We start from the raw sequence: 20,605 nt of genomic DNA on the forward strand, positions 1-20,605 counted from the left end.
ATTACACTGGAGTAGATTTGCAACCACCGCTGACTAAATCTAAAGCTGACTTTTTGTTAACTTGGTTATAGTTTCTGTGCATCTAAAAATAATTTGCTACAGTATTGATGAAGTGCAGATGCCAACTATCAATGACTAACAACAAATAAATATGCAAATAAAAACATTATTTTAAAAATGTGAACTTTTACATTTTCATATGAATTTAAGTCCCCATCCCCACATTTCATTCTGAGGCAAGAAATTCAAAGTATGTCAGTTATATTCCTGGTAGATAGTGCTGACTTAATGTAAGGTAACACAACCATGTCAACTACAATAATGCAATTTAAATATTGTCATTCATTTTGAGTGAATCTCTTCAAGGTTTTCCTTCATATGTACAGTCATTTTCAACTGAAGTATACACCTGGAAATGGAGACACTTTATGTAGTAAATTAATATTACCTATAAAGTAGCTCTATAAAAACAGGTCATTTTCCTTTGGACATCTGACTTTGTTGATGAGTGTCAGATTCAACTGGTCTGCCCCTAGCCACAAGGAGGCGACAGTTTTCAGAAACTGAAAATCTGGGATTTGTTCATTACTCCCATTAAGCCTACAGTGATGTGATCACATCTGTTTCTTGCATATAAATGGTGTGCTCTTTTGTCTCTGATTTTATTTCTTTGTGTCTGAGCTAATAATATTTTATAGTTTCACCTCTTTGCCTCTGGTGCATGAATAAGTTGTGCTATTATTCCATGGTGACTTCTGTGGTCTGGATGCTTCCCGATTCATGGTATGAGAGTATAATAAGGCCTACAGAACTGGTACCTTTCCTATGGCTTCGGTCTTTTCCTTAAGCACTTATCTTTATTTCCATACTGCATTCATTCACAGAGATGGCTACTGTGGTTCGTGGAAGGATGCTGTCAGCATTGGATTTGTGACAGCTGAGCTCATATTTCAGGCTGATATTAATTCCAGGGAGTGTTCTCAAAGTTGTTTGTTGATGTAAGTAAGGAGCAGATGACCCTCATGTCTGATTTGTGAGATCAAAGGAGAGGTGAGCTTCATTCTGCCACCTAATTCCTTTGAGTACTTAATACCTTTATGTCCAAGCACCAGATACACGGAGATAGACCAAAATTATGACTTCTATAAAATAACTTTTCAGATATTCATAATTCGCCATATATTTCATAACTGGCTCTGGGAATGTGCAGAAGAAAATGATTAGATTTCCCCCCCACCAAGCTACAAGTAATCCCAGAGGATTTGAAACATGGTGTACGGCAGTAGTTTGGAATTTTCCTCTAACAGAAGTTTTCTTCCCTGGGGCATGTGTTGGTGATGTATGATACGAGACACGAGACATTCTACTACAGGTTTTACCCTTTTCCCAGATAATCGTTCACTTAAACACTTCAGTTTTTTCACGATACTTCTTACGGGTTGACAGACAGTGAGTGTCTCATCTGGTGGTTTAAAACTTCCATTTAGCATTTGCAATCCAATAGGCTATTCTGGACTGTCATCCTACAGAATGCGACGGGAGACATTTTATAAGTCACAAATAAGGTAACTTCAGTAAAATGAACTTGGTTTAATTAACCAAATGTGTCTCCTTTTACCTCCCTTTTGCTAATCTAATATCCGACACAATCTTCCTCTACCTTGCTTTATAGATGGCATTGCCCAAGGCGATTTACTATGCTTATTATTTTCGTGTAGCCTAATCATGTATTTTCGTGTTTTGCATGGGCTAAAATGAAACACAAGCTACCTAACGCGCAACTCACAAGTCTTCGCGACTGTTTACCTCATGCATTAACCCCAGTGACATGGGCTCACATTTTTATTTCAATCATATGCGGCCAGAAGTTCAAATCACATTATTTTGGATTTTAATAAATGAAGTTTTCTTCGACTAGTTGGCTAATTTAAATTAGCGTCAGAGGGGAACTATAGCTACATAGCAACGCACTTACCCAGATTTTGAGAGGTGTTACCTATTTTACGATTTAGGCTATAGTTTTCAAAGCAACGCGTCATGTATATTATCCGGTTGATTTACATAAATAACACCGCCCACCTTGGGCGAAACGCTTTAGAGCGTCGGCTCTTGGGTAATGTTTAAAACAGGTGGGAACACAACATTTAAAACAAAAAAGTTTGAGGGAGCGAGCACACCAACATCGCGCAGAGTTCTTCGAGCTGCGGTGGATCATATCCGGAGCTTGTTGGACTCGGTTCTCCCTTCACAGAACCATAAACTATGGATGCTTTGAAGTCGGCTGGCAGGGCTATTATTCGAAGTCCGAGTCTTGCGAAACAGTCATGGAGTGCAGGCAAACACAAAAGTAAGTTTTAGCTAAACATTGTAACTGATTCAATTCTTTCCCAAATGTTTCCGTTCATCGTTCGCAACAATGATTACCTAGTATCAGTATAGTCAGCAAAGTTACGAAAACGGGCCAGAGTTCCGAGGTTTGTAATTATTTGGTGAATATAGAAGAGCGTACCCATAATAGCTTGCAATTTACGTGTTGCTTGCCAATCAACTTAATTTTATCTGCCTGTTGATTAGGCTACCTCAAATGCAAGGATAGTGGACACATGCTACCAATTCAGAGCGCGTTGCTAGCTAACTGTTGTGCAGGCTGCAGGCGTGGAGCTAGATAGATAGCTGGACATTAGTTTTACACGAGCCTTTTATATCAGGTCGCATGTATGTGTAACAGTGGTTTAATGTGTCTGGTTAGTTATCTTGAAAATCCATGTTTTCAGAATTGGGTTAGCTATGTTACCTGCTTGGTTACCGGTGTCCAGCTATGCAAACCAATTAATATGCGAACGTGAGCTAGAATCAAGATAGTCTATGCGTAGGTAAAATAGGGTATTTACGTTTTATTTATTTATACGTTACATAGACTGTCTACAAGGTATCCTAAACAAATTATTTATGTTACCCGAATGGTTAAACTTGCAAGATTGTTTTAATAATTCGGATGAAATGTCTATCTGTCATCTTTCGAATAATCCTACAAATTAAATAGCCTACTGATATAACGCTGAATTTGTATTATGTGTGTCAGTTACTAACCCTCATCCTCAATTGTAGTGAATTATTTTGATCTATTCTTCCTCGATAATATTTTCTGCTGGAGCAAAAAGTTTCTTGTTGCACTTTTCATGAAAACCAAAGTTCTCTCGCGCCATTATGAGTGTTATGTTTGTCTTGTATTTAAAAAAAATCTCATTCTCTTATTCTCTTATGGAAAGAACCTGTTCAATCTTTATAATTATCTTACTATCTCTCAATAGTGTCAGACTGGTTTCCGACCGGATGTTTAGTTCTGTCTACCCTCAAACCTTGACTTGCTTCCATGTGACCTACTGCCAAGTCTCTCTGTACTCTTCTAATAGTTGTGCTTTTTTACTGTAACTGTTTTGCATTTGTGTGTGTGCACGTGAGAGCTTATGCTCACGACAGCTTATGTACTAACAACCATTTTAATGGATTTATTTACTGTTATTCAGGTAGACCAAAATAGTGCACGCATTAAGGTTATATTGACACCTGTATAGATGAAAAACTTGTCCTTGGAAATGCACTTCACAGCCATCTCTCACCTTCCCCTTTAGCCTGAATCATTTGTGTTTTTTTTTTTTGCTGTAGAGGTTGTGGACTTGAATGCAGGAGGGGCATATTTGTTCTCCTCTGGGAACCAACTCATTCTGGAGCTGCTGCTGACCCACTTTCTGACTGGAATCCCAGCTATGTTTTTAAACTTGAGCAGCTTTACTCAAGTTGTGAACTGGACAGATCCTAGTGCTTTGCCAGTCTGATCCAGTCCTATGCTGTCATTTCAGGGAGGGTTAGAAACGGGCATGTCTGACCGAGGGACACTTATGCTTACAGACTTCTCAGATAGACAGAACGGAAAAGTCTGGCAGTGGTTCACGTAATCTGTCTGGGCTATGTGCTACTTTTCTGGTGATATATTCTGGCAGTGTGGATACCTCTTGAACGTCATCATAACTTTCTGTGTTAGAGGTGTCCACCTATCATAGTCTATTTCAAACTGAGAATCAGGGACTAGACTATTTGTACTGTTATTGCATCTGTGTGTGTCATTTAGCAAACTGCCCAGCCGTGTACAGTTTCTTTTTAGTTTTACAAATGTAGCTCAGGTAGTCAAAGACCCTCTATCTGTGGCCATCTGAGGATTTGACAGTGCTCTGCTATTCTTTTCATTACTGATTTTCTTGTAAGCTTTGGTTATTCAGTACAAAATTAACTCAGTAGGACATGGTAGCTAGTGGTTTTTATTGCATTTTTTAAAATTTGCTTTGACCAGATTGATTGCATCCTGCAGGAATATTTCATTTAAGATATTTACGATGGGGGGTGGTCCTCAGTGGCTATAGCCCATTGGTTCTGTACTTGGTACACTGGTAGGCATTCAGGCGTGTCTGTTAAGAGGACACGCATGCTTTTCAGATGTTATGCCTTTTCGTGCTTTCATATGCTTTGTGTTTAGGTTAGAATGCAGTTTTTTGGCCAGGGGTCATGATTTCACAGGTTTTCTCTGAAACCAAGGCCGTACTGTTGTAACATGTGCCTTGCGAAATGTGCTTTGAGCCCCCTTTAACCTAGTTTATGGAGATTAATCCTCATACATCTCATCACGTGAGTCTTTGAGTCTGGAGTTGTACTATGAAACCATGAATGTGTGCCTGGCATTTCTGAGGTGTAAGCTTGTGGTAATTGTTGTTCATCCTAGTAATTTCCTTTTTTATTTTTTATTTTTTGGAAGATGCTGCCTACCTATTGAATTGCTGTAATGAGAAACCTTGGGAATTTTGCTTCTTCTAAGGTAAAGTTTTGCCTGCAGCAGTTGTTTTAGGATGACTGTGACTGGTAAATAGTTTTCCTAGCTGAAGTACATTGTGCATATGATTCATGGGACAGGCATGCAGGCTGTGCAGTGACCGGTGTGTAGAAATCACCACACACCATTACCAATGGGGGTCCCACCTGGGGAGAAGTTGTATGGCGATTGTGCTGGATATAGTAATCACTATTGACTGTGAAGAAATGTGAAGAAATCATTTTTAAAACTTGTATAAATCGATCTGAAGGCCTGTTACTGTGGACCACAAGTTCTCATACAGAGTATATACAGAGTCATGTGTGTGGTACCAAAGTAACAGGTTTATGTCCCTGCTAGGGTCACAGGTGGCTACGCCAGTGTGGCCTGGTTCTGCTGTTTCCCAGTCGTAGTTTTGAGCAGACCTTGGGAAGGTTGTTTAGGAACTTTGCCTTGTGCTAGTATCGCGCATTAGGTCTTTTTATGGCCATAAGGCAATCTGTGTTTACCAACCCCCCTCATATTTGATGGATGAATTCATTAGGAGGTTTTCAGTTATGCCAGGCTTTTTAAAATGGTGTTCATTATTTATTTATTTTTGTCACAGGGGAAATAAAAGTGATTGAGTAGAAGTTTTGAACTCAGCATACCTGAAACTCTGCTGGTGATTTCTGTGTAGCAATATGAGGTTTTTTTTTTTTGGGACACTTAACTCGTCTGACCAAAACAGGGCTAACAATTTAAGGCATGATCTATAATTGATATTTATACTCAGAAATGGTGTATTTATCCCATAAAATATTTTTTTGTTCTGTTTCATATTGCTATCCCTCCTGCATATTACAGGAAAACAAATGTGATTCATGTGCTCCACAGATATTTGTGGGCTACAGTTTGTGAAGAACAATTTGTCCAATCCTTTATCCTTTTAAAATCACAAATTTCAGACCCACAATTTCACAGCATGTGGCATTTTTCATTATTGGACATTGGAACGTAATTCTACATTGTCACTGCAAAGAACATTACAGTTTTTTTGGGCACGCAAATGTAGTGCATTACGTACTTGGTGTAGTCTTATGTTTTTGCATGGTGTAATACTCAAGAGTTCCTGATTTCCACAGGTCATGATGCCACAAAAATCGTTTTCGTTGGGTTGTCAGACCCAGGGCTGATGATTTGTGCCTCTCTGGCATCATCCCCACAAATGCATCTCTCTCCAGAGATGCAGAGAGGAAATGTCAGTTTCCACGGTGATTAAAGGTTGCAGGGTGCCTCACTAATCAGAATAAACTGAAATTGCCTGTCATTCTGGCTGTTGGGCTCACCCCTCCATTTCGTTTGTATGTGTGATAATTACTCCAGGCCCCAGTGTGGGGATGGGGAAGAGGGGGGTGCAACAGGACTGTGATATGGAGGGGGGGTTATTGATTGTTCCTGGAAAGGAGAGGAAATCTCAGGAGCCTTGGAATAAGTTATTTTTCACTTCTAATTTTCTTTTAAGGATGTAAATCCGGTTGTAGGGAGCTGCAGGTAACATGAAGGAAAACTCTGTGGATATCTCTGTGATTAAGCCTTGTGTTTACCTGGTCTTGAACTCTTTCATTTTCCCATGTCTGTGATGGGTTGACTCTACTCTCTCTCTCTTCACTTCCATGTTTCTACCTCTCTGTCACTGTCCTTGGTGTTGGACTTCATTCAGACAGCTTGTCAGTAGTGTTGTCTCCTGCTGCTTATCAGGAGCTGGCTGTTTACTGCTTTGCCTTGACTCCCTGCTGGCCCCGGGCATTCTGAGAACCTCAGAACCTGAACTTGATCATGCCTACCTTCCACAGCTATTTCACAGCACAATGTGGATTTAGCCCTGCTGGTCTGATCGTGGTGTCAGTCCGCTCTCCATTCAACCCTCTGGCTTTCTGGAGTTTAGCAGACGATTAGCAGAATCGCACAGGGTTTCATTGGAGAAACTGTGTTCAGATTGGCTGGGTCTCCTGAAGTTAATATTTATGGCACTTTGACTGGAGCTGGGCCCTGAGGTCAGTGCAGTGGTCATCGTTCAAAGGGAGTGGTGTTTGGGGTCCGTAGTAGAGTGGTCCCTCCCAGATTCAAGTCAGACTCAGTTGTGATAGCAGTCTCTAATCTTAGAGAGATTTGTCAGTCAAGCAGATTATCCATCTACTCAGTTAACACACAACTTCATTCAAAGTTTTATTCATTGTGAACGGGGGGGGGGGGGGAGTAGGTAGGAAGCCACAAGCTCTCACTGCATTTTTGTTTAAATTAATAAAATGGCTAGCTGAAGTAGGTGGAGCCTAGCTGTGTAGCCGGTAGGTGAGCCTTCCCAGCAGTGCCCTAATTGCAGTGCAGCGCAGGCTGGACTGCAGACCTGGACTCGCGCTCACGCTGCTGTTTGTGTTCTTAATGAAGCGTGCTGTAACTGCAACAGCTCCACCCCTTCTGAGGGGGATTATGAAAGGTAACATTGTAGCATCCTCCGGCACACCCTGTTATTCAGAGCTGGAAGTTCATGCTTATCTTTGCATTCCCGGTACACCTGTAAAAACAGTGTGTGAGCCGGGCTGCCCTTTCTGTGTGTGTCGGCGGGTGGACCTTGACATTGCCCCAGTGTTCCGGAAAAATAAAACCAAAATACTGCAGTTGGAGGCCTCTTGCGAACAACATCGATAACCAGACCCCATTTGTCTAATGATGCCCTCTTGAAAAATTGAAACCTTTTTTGCCAAGTACTGATGTATTTTAATTACAGCTAGGAATGTAATGTTTGCTAGCTAGTCAACAGTAGCTAATAACATTAATATTTTTATATAAAAGTGCAAAATTTGTATTTCCTCTGACTTTAATGCCCAAAATTGCCAATTTACTGTACACAACGCTACTGTAAGAGAATGAATTGGGCAGTCTGAGAAGGTTTGAATATTAAGCAGTCTGCTCAGTGGTGAGCACGTGTGAAGTACAGTAGAGTCGACTGATACAGGGCTGTAGCAGTTGTCAAAGCTCTGTGCTTATACGCCTTGATGGCGGGCAGGCTGATTTTTGAGTTAGGGTTGATCAGTTTAATTTTCTGTCTTTTGAGGCTTTCGGCGAATTAAACATTTCAACATCATCTCCCCACAGAGCTCCCAGAGAACTGGACAGACACCCGGGAGACGCTTGTGGAGGGCATGACCTTCAACCTGAAGTACCTGGGCGTGACGCTGGTGGAGCAGCCCAAGGGCGAGGAGCTGTCTGCTGCTGCAGTCAAGAGGATTGTTGCCACAGTGAGTGCCTCTCCCACACTGGCTGTCCCCGTGATAGAGCCTGAATGGCTGTCTCCCACACAGTCATTCACAGGCATCCTTTTCATTGGTAATATGCAGAGCTAGTAAATTACATTAGCCACAATGTGCTAGATGGATAGTTAGTTCTTTCTTTAGACAGCCTTCTTCTCTGGTCCAGAATATATTCTTGCTAATGCTTATTTTTTAAAGTCCATTTTAGAAGTCATAATGTGGAAGGTTCAGGTGAAGTAACTTGTTTAGTGGCTCAATAACAGCATCTCTCTTGAGATATTGACCGTCAACCCTTTCCTGTGTCCAAACCAAATTTCTCCCACCTCTGGCAACAGCTCCCTGACAGGTGCTAGAGGTTTTGAAGGCCTTTTGTTTTGACTGATAACATACTGTTGTCCTGAATGGAAAGGCCTGTAACTTGCTGTTTTTCTCCTGAAATGTGGGAAATGCTGCCATGTGCAGTGGGTTAATCCAACAGCAGCAGCTGCTTAAAATACTTAGTTTTTTTTGTCTCAGATTAGGGCCCGAGGTCAGGGACCTCAGCAGTGAAGGAGCACACAGTGCTGCTCAGTTTGTTATTTTTTGGTCTCCTCCACCAGTAGTGTTCCAGTAATTGGCATGCAGTTGTGTATTTCCTTGCAGTTTATTTTTTTTATAGTTTTGGTGAGGCAATTTTATTGGATTTAATCTAGTTTTCTGCTCAGCATTAGTTTACCATACCAGGCTATACATGATGCCTCACTCTGGAAAGACGTTTGTTTGTACAGGAGTAGATTGCCATTACTGATGTACAGAAACCTTCCTGTTATAGTATAGAATGAGAGAGAAACGGCTGCATTTGGGGCTGGTCCCTAATTTCTTGGGTTTCAATCACGTGTGTAAAGACTCCTTACCGTGCAAAGCAGTGGGCTGCTGATTCTGTGCTCCAGAACAGCAGAAAACACTCTGGCGGCTGCGGCGTGTGAAGGAATGTATTCCAGAGATCTCCAACCTTGTTCCTGGAAAGCCGCTTCTACATTTTTTCCACATCACCCTAAATCACCTTTGGAGCTGAGGGGGCCCACTGTAACCACTGGCAAATAACGCCAGCCAGTCGTAAAATATAGGTTAAAGGCGAATGACGTCTCAGTGGGTGCAAGATCACTGGGGTGTTCTGTGTGGTGTTTGTTTTTTCAGAACATTGACTTTGGTCAGTACTTCAGAAAAGCAGCTGGGACTGAACAGTTATAAACCTTGGTGATGTTTTTCTGTAAAGCTCTATAGGTCACCGTACAACTGGGCATATGTTAAGCAAGCTGTTTACACAAATGCACCTTAATCGGGTTCAATGCTCGTCAATGCCAAAGACCCAACAGTGAATGTAGTGTGTACCGTCTAGTGCAGAAAAAGGCCTATGCTATGAGCTTGATTCTGTGAAGTGGCAAGTATACCCTGTAGGGAATATTTTTCTATATTATACTGAAGGCGAGTTATTTTATAAGGGGATAGAGAAGCACAAATCATGAATGTTTCCCCAGTGTATTGTCGTGGCACGAAGGGTTGAGAGAGTACTTTCAGTGTAATTGCAGCGGAAAAACTAAAAGTTCACATTTCTTATTTTTAATTTCTCAATGAGCACTAGATCTCTTGTATTTCAGTGCTTATTACTGTGTGTGTGTGTGTGTGTGTGTGTGTGTGCGCACGCGTGCACTTCTGCATGTGCACACGCGTGTGTCTCTGTCCACACAGGCCAAAGCCAGTGGAAAGAAGCTCCAGAAGGTGACCTTAAATGTATCCCCCCGGGGCATTATCCTGTATGACAGCTTGTCCAACCAGGTGATCGAGAACATATCAATATACAGGTGGGTCATGTGAAATGCTATGTTTCAGCTTTGTTCACACTGTGGTTAATGGTAAACCGCAGAGGTTTTATTTCACGTTCTCTCCATTCCACCTCCATTGGTCACAGGAGATTTGCAGTGTTTCTCCTCTGAGAGGGAGAGGGAGAGGGAGATGGCGGAAAGTGCCGGAGATGTCTCCTATAAATCTCACTCTCTTAGAAGCTGATGGTATGGCAGTTTCTAGACTGTGCTGCCGACTGCAGTTTTACCCGAACGAGCCTGTAAATTTCTGTGCAGCTTCCCTGGGTTGGGGCCTCATCTACAGGCCTAAAAACTCTGATCTGTTTCTTCTGCGCAGTTTTCAGACCGCCTGACCGCACAGCCCCTGCACAGACCTTTTAAGCAGCATTCATCTCATTTACAGCTTGCTGCGCCCCCTCTCTGGCTCCGGTTACCAGTAAATGCTCTGCGTTCCTTCTGTAGTCACGCCTTGCAGAAAGAACTGTACTGAATAGAAGGCCAAAGTGGTCACCATAGCTAGCCACAGAAATTCTTTAATGATGATGATAAAAACATTCCCTGCCCGTTTTATTCACTTGGTTTTCAGTTCTGAAGGAAATGGGTAAGATCTTTGCATAAAACTGGCTTATGAGATTGTTTGCTTTACAGTGGTGTGACATATAAAATAAGAGAGAATAGCATCCTGTTGTTCACACATTGCTATCTATGGGTCATGGAGGACACTACCCCATTTACCAGAGTGTATTAATAACTGGAATTTGTTAAATTTGTGTGCTTATGTCAGATACACATCTCATAATGAAAGAGTTTTTCCAATTGTTTAAGATCCAGCATGTATAAGATCAGAGCTTTGTTCTCTGAATCCTGACTATTTTATCACACAGTTTGTCTGTCCTGTGGCTTCTCTGCATTTGTTTGGAGTGGATTTGTGCAATTCCCTGTTACCGTTAAGTAACCGTTACCCTACAGGATATCGTACTGCACGGCCGACAAGATGCACGACAAGGTATTCGCCTACATCGCCCAGAGCCAGCAGAACGAGACGCTGCAGTGCCACGCGTACCTCTGTACCAAGAGGAAAGTGGTGAGTGCCAGCAGGAAACGAGGGCCGTGGTGTGGTCGGTCCCTGCAAGGCATCGTGGGAGTTTTGTTCGTGTGAACTTTCAGTCCTGTTTGCACTTTTGAAAGGGGAAACTGCAGTGCTATTGCAGTGTATTTCTCAGCCAGTGAAACGTGCCTTGTCTTGCAGTTTCCTCCAACCACCACTTCTCCCAGAGGGGTATAAATAGCAAAGAGATGCTCCACACCCTTTTTTGCTAAACATGCTGTTTAAAGCTCATTTCCTCCCAGCTGAATATCTGAATGAGGTTGTCATACTGGATCGCTCTAATCGCCCTAAGATGCCATCAGCTGTCATTCTTGTAAAGCTAGTTAGATTCCTGGCTAACACACAGTGTAGCAGGAACATTTTAGCGACAGGTCAAGGTTGCCACAGTGTTACAGGAACGTAATGTTTTTTTGCTTTCTCTCCGTCTCTCTCTCTCTCTCCCTGTTCCCAGGCGCAGGCTGTGACTCTAACTGTGGCGCAAGCCTTCCGAGTGGCCTTTGAGTTCTGGCAAGTCGCCAAAGAAGGTATCCATGGTTTCATCTGAGATGGCGAGGCTGGTTGCAATCCTTTCTCAGTCCCTTTGAAACAGGAGACTCCAGTTTGCTGATTTTCCTCAACCATTAGCGTTTTTGAGCAGGGCCCTAATGTTAAGATCTGTTGTCTTGAATTTGGCCCTTTTGCAGGTTTAACAGTGAAGACATGTTGCCATTTTTATCACAACCTTGAAGCATGAGCCAGATAATAATATAGTGCCGCAGTTTCCCCTCACTTTTTGACTCTTAGATAATTGGTGCATTTGTGATGACAGTGTTGGAAAGTATTGATGATGAATATATCGGCCATGTGAGTGGAACTTTAGGTTGTGTTTATGCTGTTACTAAAATTGTTTTGAGGGGTGGAGTGCAATCAAACCACAAAATGTATTTTCTTCCTTTTTTTGGAGGGGGGGGGGCCCTCCCTCCAAAAAAAGGAAGAAAATACATTTTTCACCAGCCCAGTCATCACAACAAATGCCATGTTTGGTCGCATTTCCTGGCTGCGAATTTTGAATGGCAGTGCTCGGTGCTGTGACTTGCCGTGATGGTTTTGGAAGTGCTTCCTTTGTTGTGGTGACTAATCTGTTCATCCTTTCTGACCTTCCGTGAGCAGAGAAGGAGAAGTGGGTGAAGTCTGGTTCTGATGGTGAAGTGACCAGCAGCTCCCAGTCCGAGAGGTCTGCGAGCATAGCCAGCCTCAAAGGAGGGGGTAAGTTTCCCCACAGACAAACTAGGCCACTGCACTTAGCTGCTGTGGATCAGACTTTGAGTTGTGCTGGCAGTACATCTTGGTGTTAGATTTTGAGGCTGAAAATGGTGCTTGCATACTCCTTACATATGTGAGTATTTGTATTGGTGACTGGTATTTAGCAGATCTAATGAAGGTGTGTCCTTGGTCTGAAAGTCTCCGTCCTTTCACATTCACACTATGCTGTTCTATACTTTCATTCATTCACTCACTCACTGTCTCACACACACACACTTACCCTCTTCCTCACTCTTTCTCTCACATATTCCTTTTCTGAACGATGGAGGTAAGCATGAATCTCCCAGCACATCCTCCATAGGCGTGGGTGCAGATCTGTTTCTTATGGGGTGGAGTCCTCATGTGCAAAACCTGGTTTCTGGTGCCTTGTTGTCACAGCTGTTTTTGCTGAATTCCACCTTCACGACCGTGGCCTTGACTTTTAAGGTTAACGTTCCCTCATTATGGGCTACCCTGAGTGTGTGTAAGGAGAAGCCTCCCACTACTTGGACTAGGATAGCGTCTGCATGATTAAGGTTCTCTGAGAGGCCAGCAGCTACCAGGAGCACACATTCATGAGAACTAATATTAAGAAAAATGATTCAGGGCTTCTGAAGGAAGGTGGCAGTCAAAAGCACTTAATGCTTTTTCACTTTGTTGTGTTTGATTGCCCTGGTCCACTTTTCTATGTTAGGAAGTGGAATTATCCATAGTGGCCCACATTTGATTTCAAATGATCACTCCAGCCTGTGTACTAATGGTTAATCAGAATAGTAGATGCAAGCTTATCAAGCTTTCTGGTCTAGGGAGTACACTATGGCCTTTTTTTGTTATCAGGACTGAGAAATGTTCAAATCCTCAGACATTTGGTGTCGGATAGCTCAGGATGAGCAAATTACTCCGAAGTGAATTTAAAGTTTTGATTGCCAGCTGTCTCCCAAGGAGGTTGATTTTCAAACATTCTTCTTCCAGTGCATTCTGAACAAGAAATAATTAGGATTGGGATCGGCAGCAATTTTTACGCTTGATTATTGTAATACTGTAGATGATCATAAAAGGCTGCATAATATTTGGGTTGTATTAAATCTTCTGTTTTGTATTGTATTATTGGAATATACAGTAAAACATCTTAAGTACAAATTTCAACCAGGTACAGAGCCCTGACCTCAACCTCATCCAACACCTTTGGGATCAGTTAGAAAACCATCTGAGAGCCAGGCGTAATCGACCAATCTGTGGCCGAGCTCACCAGTGCTCTTCTGGCTGAATGGAAGCAAATCTATGCAGCAATACTCTAATATCTGGTATAAAGCCTTCCCAGAAGAGTGGAGGTTGTTATTGCAGCAAAGGTTGGACTAACTTCATATTAATGCCCATCATTTTGGATGTAATGTTGGGTGTCCACATAGTTTTGGCCATGTAGTGTATATAAAATGTTAAGGTTAAAACTAATTCAGTTGTATAATGAAGTTTGCATTACTAGGAGTCTCCTCAGTAAAACTAAATTGTTGAATTGACATTTCAGTTTGCTGCAGGGGGAGGTTTCACTTCCCTGATTATGTTGGCACATTAATAAAAACTTCTCATTTTCCCAGTATTTGCTTGAGGTACAGCTTGCAGATCCAAAATGGAACCGCAGCCACTGCAGCATGTTTGTAGTTGTATTCAATGCTATTATGGAAGTATAGCTAAAGTGCAGTCTGGTCCAAATGGGATTGTCTGTCTTCTGTAAATCATTATACAGTAGTGATATGAATATAGAATATACCTTAGACTCTCTTCCTGTTTTTGGCACTGTAGGTTTCTGTCATCACTGCTTCTTTCAGAGGTGCAATTTAGTATAATGACCTTGGTGCGTATGTGGGTGTATAATCTGCCTTATCATACCAGCTGTCTTAATGGCGTACTGCTAATTTTGTGATATTTTTAAGTGAAATTATGGCTGCTGCTTCTGTTCTGGTGTACCTGTTGTGTCCGTCCCACTGCTGCATGTTTTCAGCTTTCAACATCTGTAACCCTAGGTCTGTGAAATGCATCCAGTATGTGACCCAATTCACATGCCAGTTGCCTGCGTCCGAACAGTAGTTTAGTCTCAGGAGTATTTGGTTTTGAATTACCCCTATGTCGGTAATCAACCATCTTGCTTTTCTTTAATATGTCACCCTAATTATTAAATTAGCAGTGGGACACTGTGTGTGTGAGGGGGGGGGGGAGGTCTTAGTCTATTGGACCAAAATTGTGTATTTGGATGTCGTGTGAAAGGCAGAAGTCTAATGGCTGACCTGCCTGGTCTGCGTTGAACTAAAAGCAGCTGTGGTCTGCTGCATCCCAGACGAGCTGGACTGTTTCAGGAAAGTGTGCCCCCCTGCCACCCTGTCCCCGCTGTGGGTGGGGTGGGGAATGGGCTGTTGGCCAGAGGTGTTGGGAAAGTTGAAACGGACTCTCTTGGTAGATGCTTATGTGATCCTCTGACCAAAATGGTCAAACCGACATGAATAGGAGGGGTGCTGCCATTACTCCGTTTGCGCTTCATTGGTTAGTGGGTCAGGTTTCCGTCCCCACAAGCTGCCAACAGCAACTACAGACATGCGCATACACACAGACCATCTGGGTTTTTCAGGTTCTGTGCTTAAACTGAGGAGAGGTGAGCCTGAGTCCAGCCGGTCTCCGTTTCTGTGGTGCCTCCAGACTGTCGATCCGAACATTATACAAATATTTATTAAGTTCCTCTCGGCTCTCTAACTCCTGGAGTTAACTGCTAAAGACCTTGTGGATTACCTCATGCAATACATCTGCCATCCTGGCACTGGAACCAAACGCTGCTTTGTTTGTTTTGCTGGTATTGGAATTTTTACAGCTTTTACAAAAAGAAAAAAGAAAAACTTCCTGGAAGATGGAGGTGGTGCTTGGTCAAGTGTGAATTGTAGTCCATAGACCATGACAATACAGCAGGGGCTAATAACAAATGGAAGATCCATTACTCAAAGACTGTCATTATTTTAATTTTGTTTTAAGCTGGCAAAATGCAACTACATCTTAACGGTGTGTGTGTGCATGTATGTCTCTTCAAACAACTTCTCAGAAATGAAATTTGTCAGCCGAGACATTTAATGTGTAATTAGGAAAAGATCATTAGTCAGCTGCTTGGCGTATTGTCTCTGAACAGGATGATGGAGCTTTTCTGTTTGTTTGTTTTCTCGCTGCCTCAGAAGTCGCTACGGGGAACCTGTTGGATTTGGACGAGGGTGCCATCGCCGGGCTTGCCAGCCTGCGCGAGGATTCCGGCCATCTGGACGATGCCTTCGTGGCACAGTGCCATCATGCAGAGAACAACAATACCATATGGGTAAGGGGGGCCCGCGGGTCGCCCGGGCCACGGGCACAGCCTGCATAGCGCTCGCCAGGGCCCGGGGGCTTTGGAGAGGGCGCTCTCAACTTCTGTACTTCCGCTTTGCAAAGTTTCTGTCATCTGTTACTCGTTTTGGTGTGAAGTGCTCAGTCCTGTTTCCCCCTCACAGGAACTCGATGATGGTTTGGACGAAGCCTTTTCCAGGTGAGCCTTGTTTACTAAAAACTGTTTTATCCTTCAGTTTGGAAGTGCTCCTGATTATGACATCGCTTGTGCGTATGAACAAGATGCCCGCAGCTCAGTGTGAGGCTTCAGTCTTCTTATCTGTCTTTAAAGTAACCATTTCCTGTTCTCTTTTTCACCGTGGTGAATGAGTTTTTTTGGTTTGTTCTCTCGTTTATGTAGCTTTACGTAAACGGATTTAGCATGTTCTATTAAGACACATGTCTGGCGAGCTGTCAGTTGAGAATGAGGACACGGCCTGAGGTCCTGTTTATTTCAGAACATTTGCATACCATACGCTGCAAATGAAGTACCTTTATACCAGTTCTGTTCGGTGATGGACAAACCAAATAATGGTCCTGTTTTCAGGTGATGTGTGATCATGCCGTTTTAAAACTGAATGAAGTACAAAGAGATATTTGACATTTGGTGTCATGTTTGCATAAAGGCCTTCTCAGAGAAACCAGTGCGTTTTCTCATTTTCATGGATATGCAATATGTTGAAATTTGGCCATGCTTAAAATGCATTCTTTTCTGATGCAGCCCTTTTTTGGAATCACATTTTCCAGTAAGAACTTAAATTTGACGATGGCCAAAAACTTGTGAAGTAAAGGTATTAGTTTCAACCACAGAAATTGATTTGGTTATGTTGAGTGAGAATCTGGTGGGAAAAGTCTGTGCACAACATATAATTAGTATACAGTGCCACCTACTGAGTACAGCAGGTATTGCTTCATGTTTCATACAGCTCTTAGGCTGTGAACAAAAATTATTTTGTCTAGTGTTTCATACATCACACATGGTAAGCTAGGTGTCACCTCCATGATGCCTAAAGTTGGCTGTGCCAAAAATATTCTTCTACAGTTGTAATTAGTCGTAGGCGACTGATGACAGGCGTTCGATTTTTAGCAGCAGTCTGATTCTCGCATTCTTTTTACGCCCCCAGCCGCAGTCTGGATAGCTTTCAGTCACCAACAGGTAACCGTGTTTCTGGGACGTGACCAAAGTACTGTTTGCCAGAGCTCTGCTCACCCCTTTAACCCCTCCCCCCCCACCCATCTTATGACCTCCATACTCCTCCCTTCAGTGACATGGTCACCCCTGATACCAGCATCTCCATTCATTGTGGTAGATAGTTTGTGATTTGCGAAGTGCTTGCAAACATCCCATTGGAGAGGTTCAGAACTCTGCCATTCTGTCGAAATGAAATGTTGGCGATGAGGTAATGTTGTGATGTATACCACAGTCAAGACTAGGTCAGATGACAAAAGCCTCGACCTCATAAATCAGAGAATCCCAGCATGGCAGGGTACTGAGGTGGACCAATGTCTGACATCATCATTTTAATCTGATTCAGTCATTCACCACTACAGCTGTGGCACAGATTTACATTTCTTACGCAGAACACTAATGGAGTACATCTGTTAGGAATTGTTCTGTGAAAAGCTTACTTGTTTACTTTGCAGGTATCTCATGTGCATCATAATAAATCATGCCATTCTTTTAAAAATATTTTGTATGGTCGGCTAGGCATGAACCAAGCCTACTAATGCAGTCAGCCGTGCAATGCAGATTTATGAATTGTAAAACCCGCCCATTTCTCTCTTTCATAGAACCACTGGTGCCTTTAAGTGTCAAGTGTGTATGCATCTTCTCGCACTTGGAATCATAAAGGATTGATTTGTGCCGGGAACATAGAGTGATATGCAGCTAGGAGCAAATTAATGAGTAGTTTGTATCTTGGAATCGTGTGGTAAACATAAATGTTGGCCTTCTAGGTTTTCACTACAGTATGCATTTCTGTGATTCATTTAGATGGTGAATTGGGTTCAAGTAAAGCATTATGTCTTTGTTATATTCACCTTTGAACCTTTCTAATCTGAGCCTGAGATATGCTGCTCATGTGCTGGTGACCTGAATTAAACTGTGCTTTTCCTTATACTATACTATACTATACTTGTATAAGTTTCGTACCATTACATGGCGTGTAGACAAATACATTCAGTTGTTTCTGTGGTTGATTCAGAGTGTTATTAATTTATAGTTATAAATGCTGTGTACTTTCATTGTGCATTTTGGAATAGATGTTTTTATGAATCGGCTGTCTGACCCATTAAAAGTATACAGATTTATTCGCTGGGTGTATCTTGTGCCCAGCTGTTCTAGCCAGGCTCTGTGAATAAGATTTATGTTTGCAGTGGGCACTGCATGCTCGGCCCCTGAGAGAGGAGATGACCTTTAAAACAGGGCTGGGTGTCGGCAGCGAGTGTCTGGTATCAGGTTGTCTGAGTCACGGCTGTGATACGAGTAGCTTCCCCCGTCAAGCTGCGTTAACATAGCAAGCAATGAAGCTAACCTTTCATACGAATACGTTGCCCAGCTTCCCGTTGCATGTTGCACCCAGCTTTGAATGGGTGAAGCTCAGTCCCGATGCTCTCCTTTACAGTTTTCCCCTTCCCTCCCCCCACCCCTCGTTTCTAGGCTCGCTGAATCTCGTACTAACCCCCAAGTCCTGGACATTGGGGTGACGCCTCAGGACTTAAACGCCAACGAGTGCCTGCTGTCTCCTAGCGACTGGGATAACGCCAATGCCGCCAACGGAGAGGACCTGTTCCGGCTGTGAGTGCAGTGACCCCCCCGGCCGCGGCGGGAGGGGGAGGCGCGCAGCCGGTGCTCCCTGGAGGGCCCACTGCCAGCTCCCCGTGGGCTCTAGCTGGGAGGACCACTGACCCGGCCCAGATCACTGATGTGTGCTGTCTGTTTCCGCAACGCCTTCACCAGAGCAATAATAAACTATTCAAACCAGTCATCTCTTTTAAAACGTTGCATCTTACCATAATTAAAATGCAGGATCTTTGTTAGTCATCTTATTTGACATTTTATTCTTCCCCCATACCCAAATGCCAGATTTGTATACATGTATCAAAATGATTATATATTTTTATGTGCATAGTAGTGTAATAGTATTGTACATGATAACTGTGAAGGGATTTGGCCAAGGGTCTTCCTCATTGACCAATTAGATCTTTCTGCAGTGTTTGAAGTGGTTCTAGATTGGATAGCATGTTCAAACCAGCATGTGCCCTCCCTCTGAATGGCTGTGTGCTGCAGATGCTAGTGTAAGACACTAATGAGTATTTAGCAAGATAATGGCTAGGGCATTTGTGGAATGATACTGAAAATTTGCACATGTGAAACTGGTCACACCTGGTTCAGTTCCACTCATTATGAGTGAAGGCCTAGATTTAAGGAAAGTTGGAGGGGTTCAGTGAGATGCCAGGCTTCATGAGTCACTACACCTGGGGAAATATCTGTCTGTTCCTGTAGGTCGTTTCACATTGGAACAGTCACAATGTGCTGCGTGAAAGGTTATAGAAGTTTAAAAAACTCAGGAGAACTTGTGTAATGGATAACAAATTTCCCAGCCACCAAGTGCATTGCACTCCATGGAACCTGAAAAATGTAGAGGACTAATGCAAATTCACCCCCAGCTTCCACAGCCCGTAGTGCCTTGAATCTAGCAGATGAAACCTAGTAAAGGCATTTCCATTTATTTAGCAAGTGAATATAACAAGTCCATTTTTGCCCAAAGGCAGGTGCATGTACTTCTCTTTGCCTTCATTATTATACCTGTTTGGTACAGTATAATTGGATAAAGATATTGCAAAAAGACTGTAGCAGTAAAACCTCAATGATTTGGTAATTTGATAAACAATGGAACTGAATACAGTAATTGCACAATATCCATACCATGTTATACTCGTTATTAAACACATTGGTAAATAAAACGTAAAGAGTTGGGTTTTGATTGTGTATCATCTTTTTACCAGTTCACAGTTCATGGGCAGCTTGCAACACACAAAATGTTGACGTGGCAAACGTCTGGTAAATGTGGACAGGGCAAGCCATTTGAAAACACTCCGGTTTACAGAACAAAATATCTATATACGAGAAGCCATTTCATGTAAAATGGTTAACTAAACACCCTGGTGAATTAACAGAAAATAAATGCTCAATATTTTAATGTGCAAAAAAATTTAAGGCATGTAGAACAAGAACTTCAAAATCCTATATATACTATATTTCTGAGTTGAGTGATTTTGACCTGCTCTTAATGGAAGCTTTAGACAGAATATGGTGTGGTGATTTATCTTGCATTTTGCCTTTAGCTTTCATGTAATGGTGCAATGTACTGCCAATAAAATTCTGAAGTATGTGGTTCTCACCACTAGGAGGAAGCAGTTTTACACAGCACAGACCTTAAATGTGCATGACACAAATACTAAACGTCAAAAGGAAGCCTGTTTTCCTGTTGTTTCTTTATAATTTAGTGTGAATCGAAACTGATGCACAAACCCATTTCATCTGCAGAGATAAATCTGTTTAATTTCAGGGAAAGATTTCTGTTTTACGGTTAGTGTACTGGTTCCCTACTCCCCCTCTACGATTTCATTATTTGATATCCATGCTAAAGACAGATGAATTGTGATTATTTTCTTAATTCATGGTACAGACCTGTCCTGATATTATTTTATACATTATCAATTAGATAGTGATCTCTTCAGCTTTGCGCCTCTCTGCCTCTCAATTACAGAATCTGCAATGAGGTTGTTTTGCCCTCCTCTGCTACTACCGATCGAGAATATTCAAAGA

General features: G+C 42.4%; 1 protein-coding gene across 1 annotated transcript; it reads left to right on the plus strand.

The window, feature by feature from the left end:
* The first annotated feature begins 2,082 nt into the window (after nt 1–2,082).
* Nucleotides 2,083–19,753, plus strand: LOC118233288 (low density lipoprotein receptor adapter protein 1-B-like). The gene is made up of 9 exons (XM_035428823.1): nt 2,083–2,347; nt 7,997–8,139; nt 9,880–9,992; nt 10,962–11,076; nt 11,552–11,624; nt 12,250–12,345; nt 15,591–15,727; nt 15,900–15,934; nt 18,434–19,753. The coding sequence occupies exons 1-9, from the start codon at nt 2,263–2,265 to the stop codon at nt 18,573–18,575; spliced, it is 939 nt and encodes a 312-aa protein (XP_035284714.1). The 5' UTR covers nt 2,083–2,262; the 3' UTR covers nt 18,576–19,753.
* The last annotated feature ends 852 nt before the right edge of the window (nt 19,754–20,605 follow it).

The sequence above is a fragment of the Anguilla anguilla genome, chromosome 8, assembly GCF_013347855.1.
Source record: "Anguilla anguilla isolate fAngAng1 chromosome 8, fAngAng1.pri, whole genome shotgun sequence".
Lineage (NCBI taxonomy): Eukaryota > Metazoa > Chordata > Actinopteri > Anguilliformes > Anguillidae > Anguilla > Anguilla anguilla.

What these genes read in the sequence shown, in the direction of transcription:
- LOC118233288 (XM_035428823.1), top strand. Translation starts at nt 2,263, where the DNA reads ATGGATGCTTTGAAGTCGGCTGGCAGGGCTATTATTCGAAGTCCGAGT. An exon ending in TCAAGAGGATTGTTGCCACA is followed by an intron (nt 8,140 to 9,879) that starts GTGAGTGCCTCT and finishes CTGTCCACACAG; the next exon opens with GCCAAAGCCAGTGGAAAGAA. An exon ending in TCTGTACCAAGAGGAAAGTG is followed by an intron (nt 11,077 to 11,551) that starts GTGAGTGCCAGC and finishes CCCTGTTCCCAG; the next exon opens with GCGCAGGCTGTGACTCTAAC.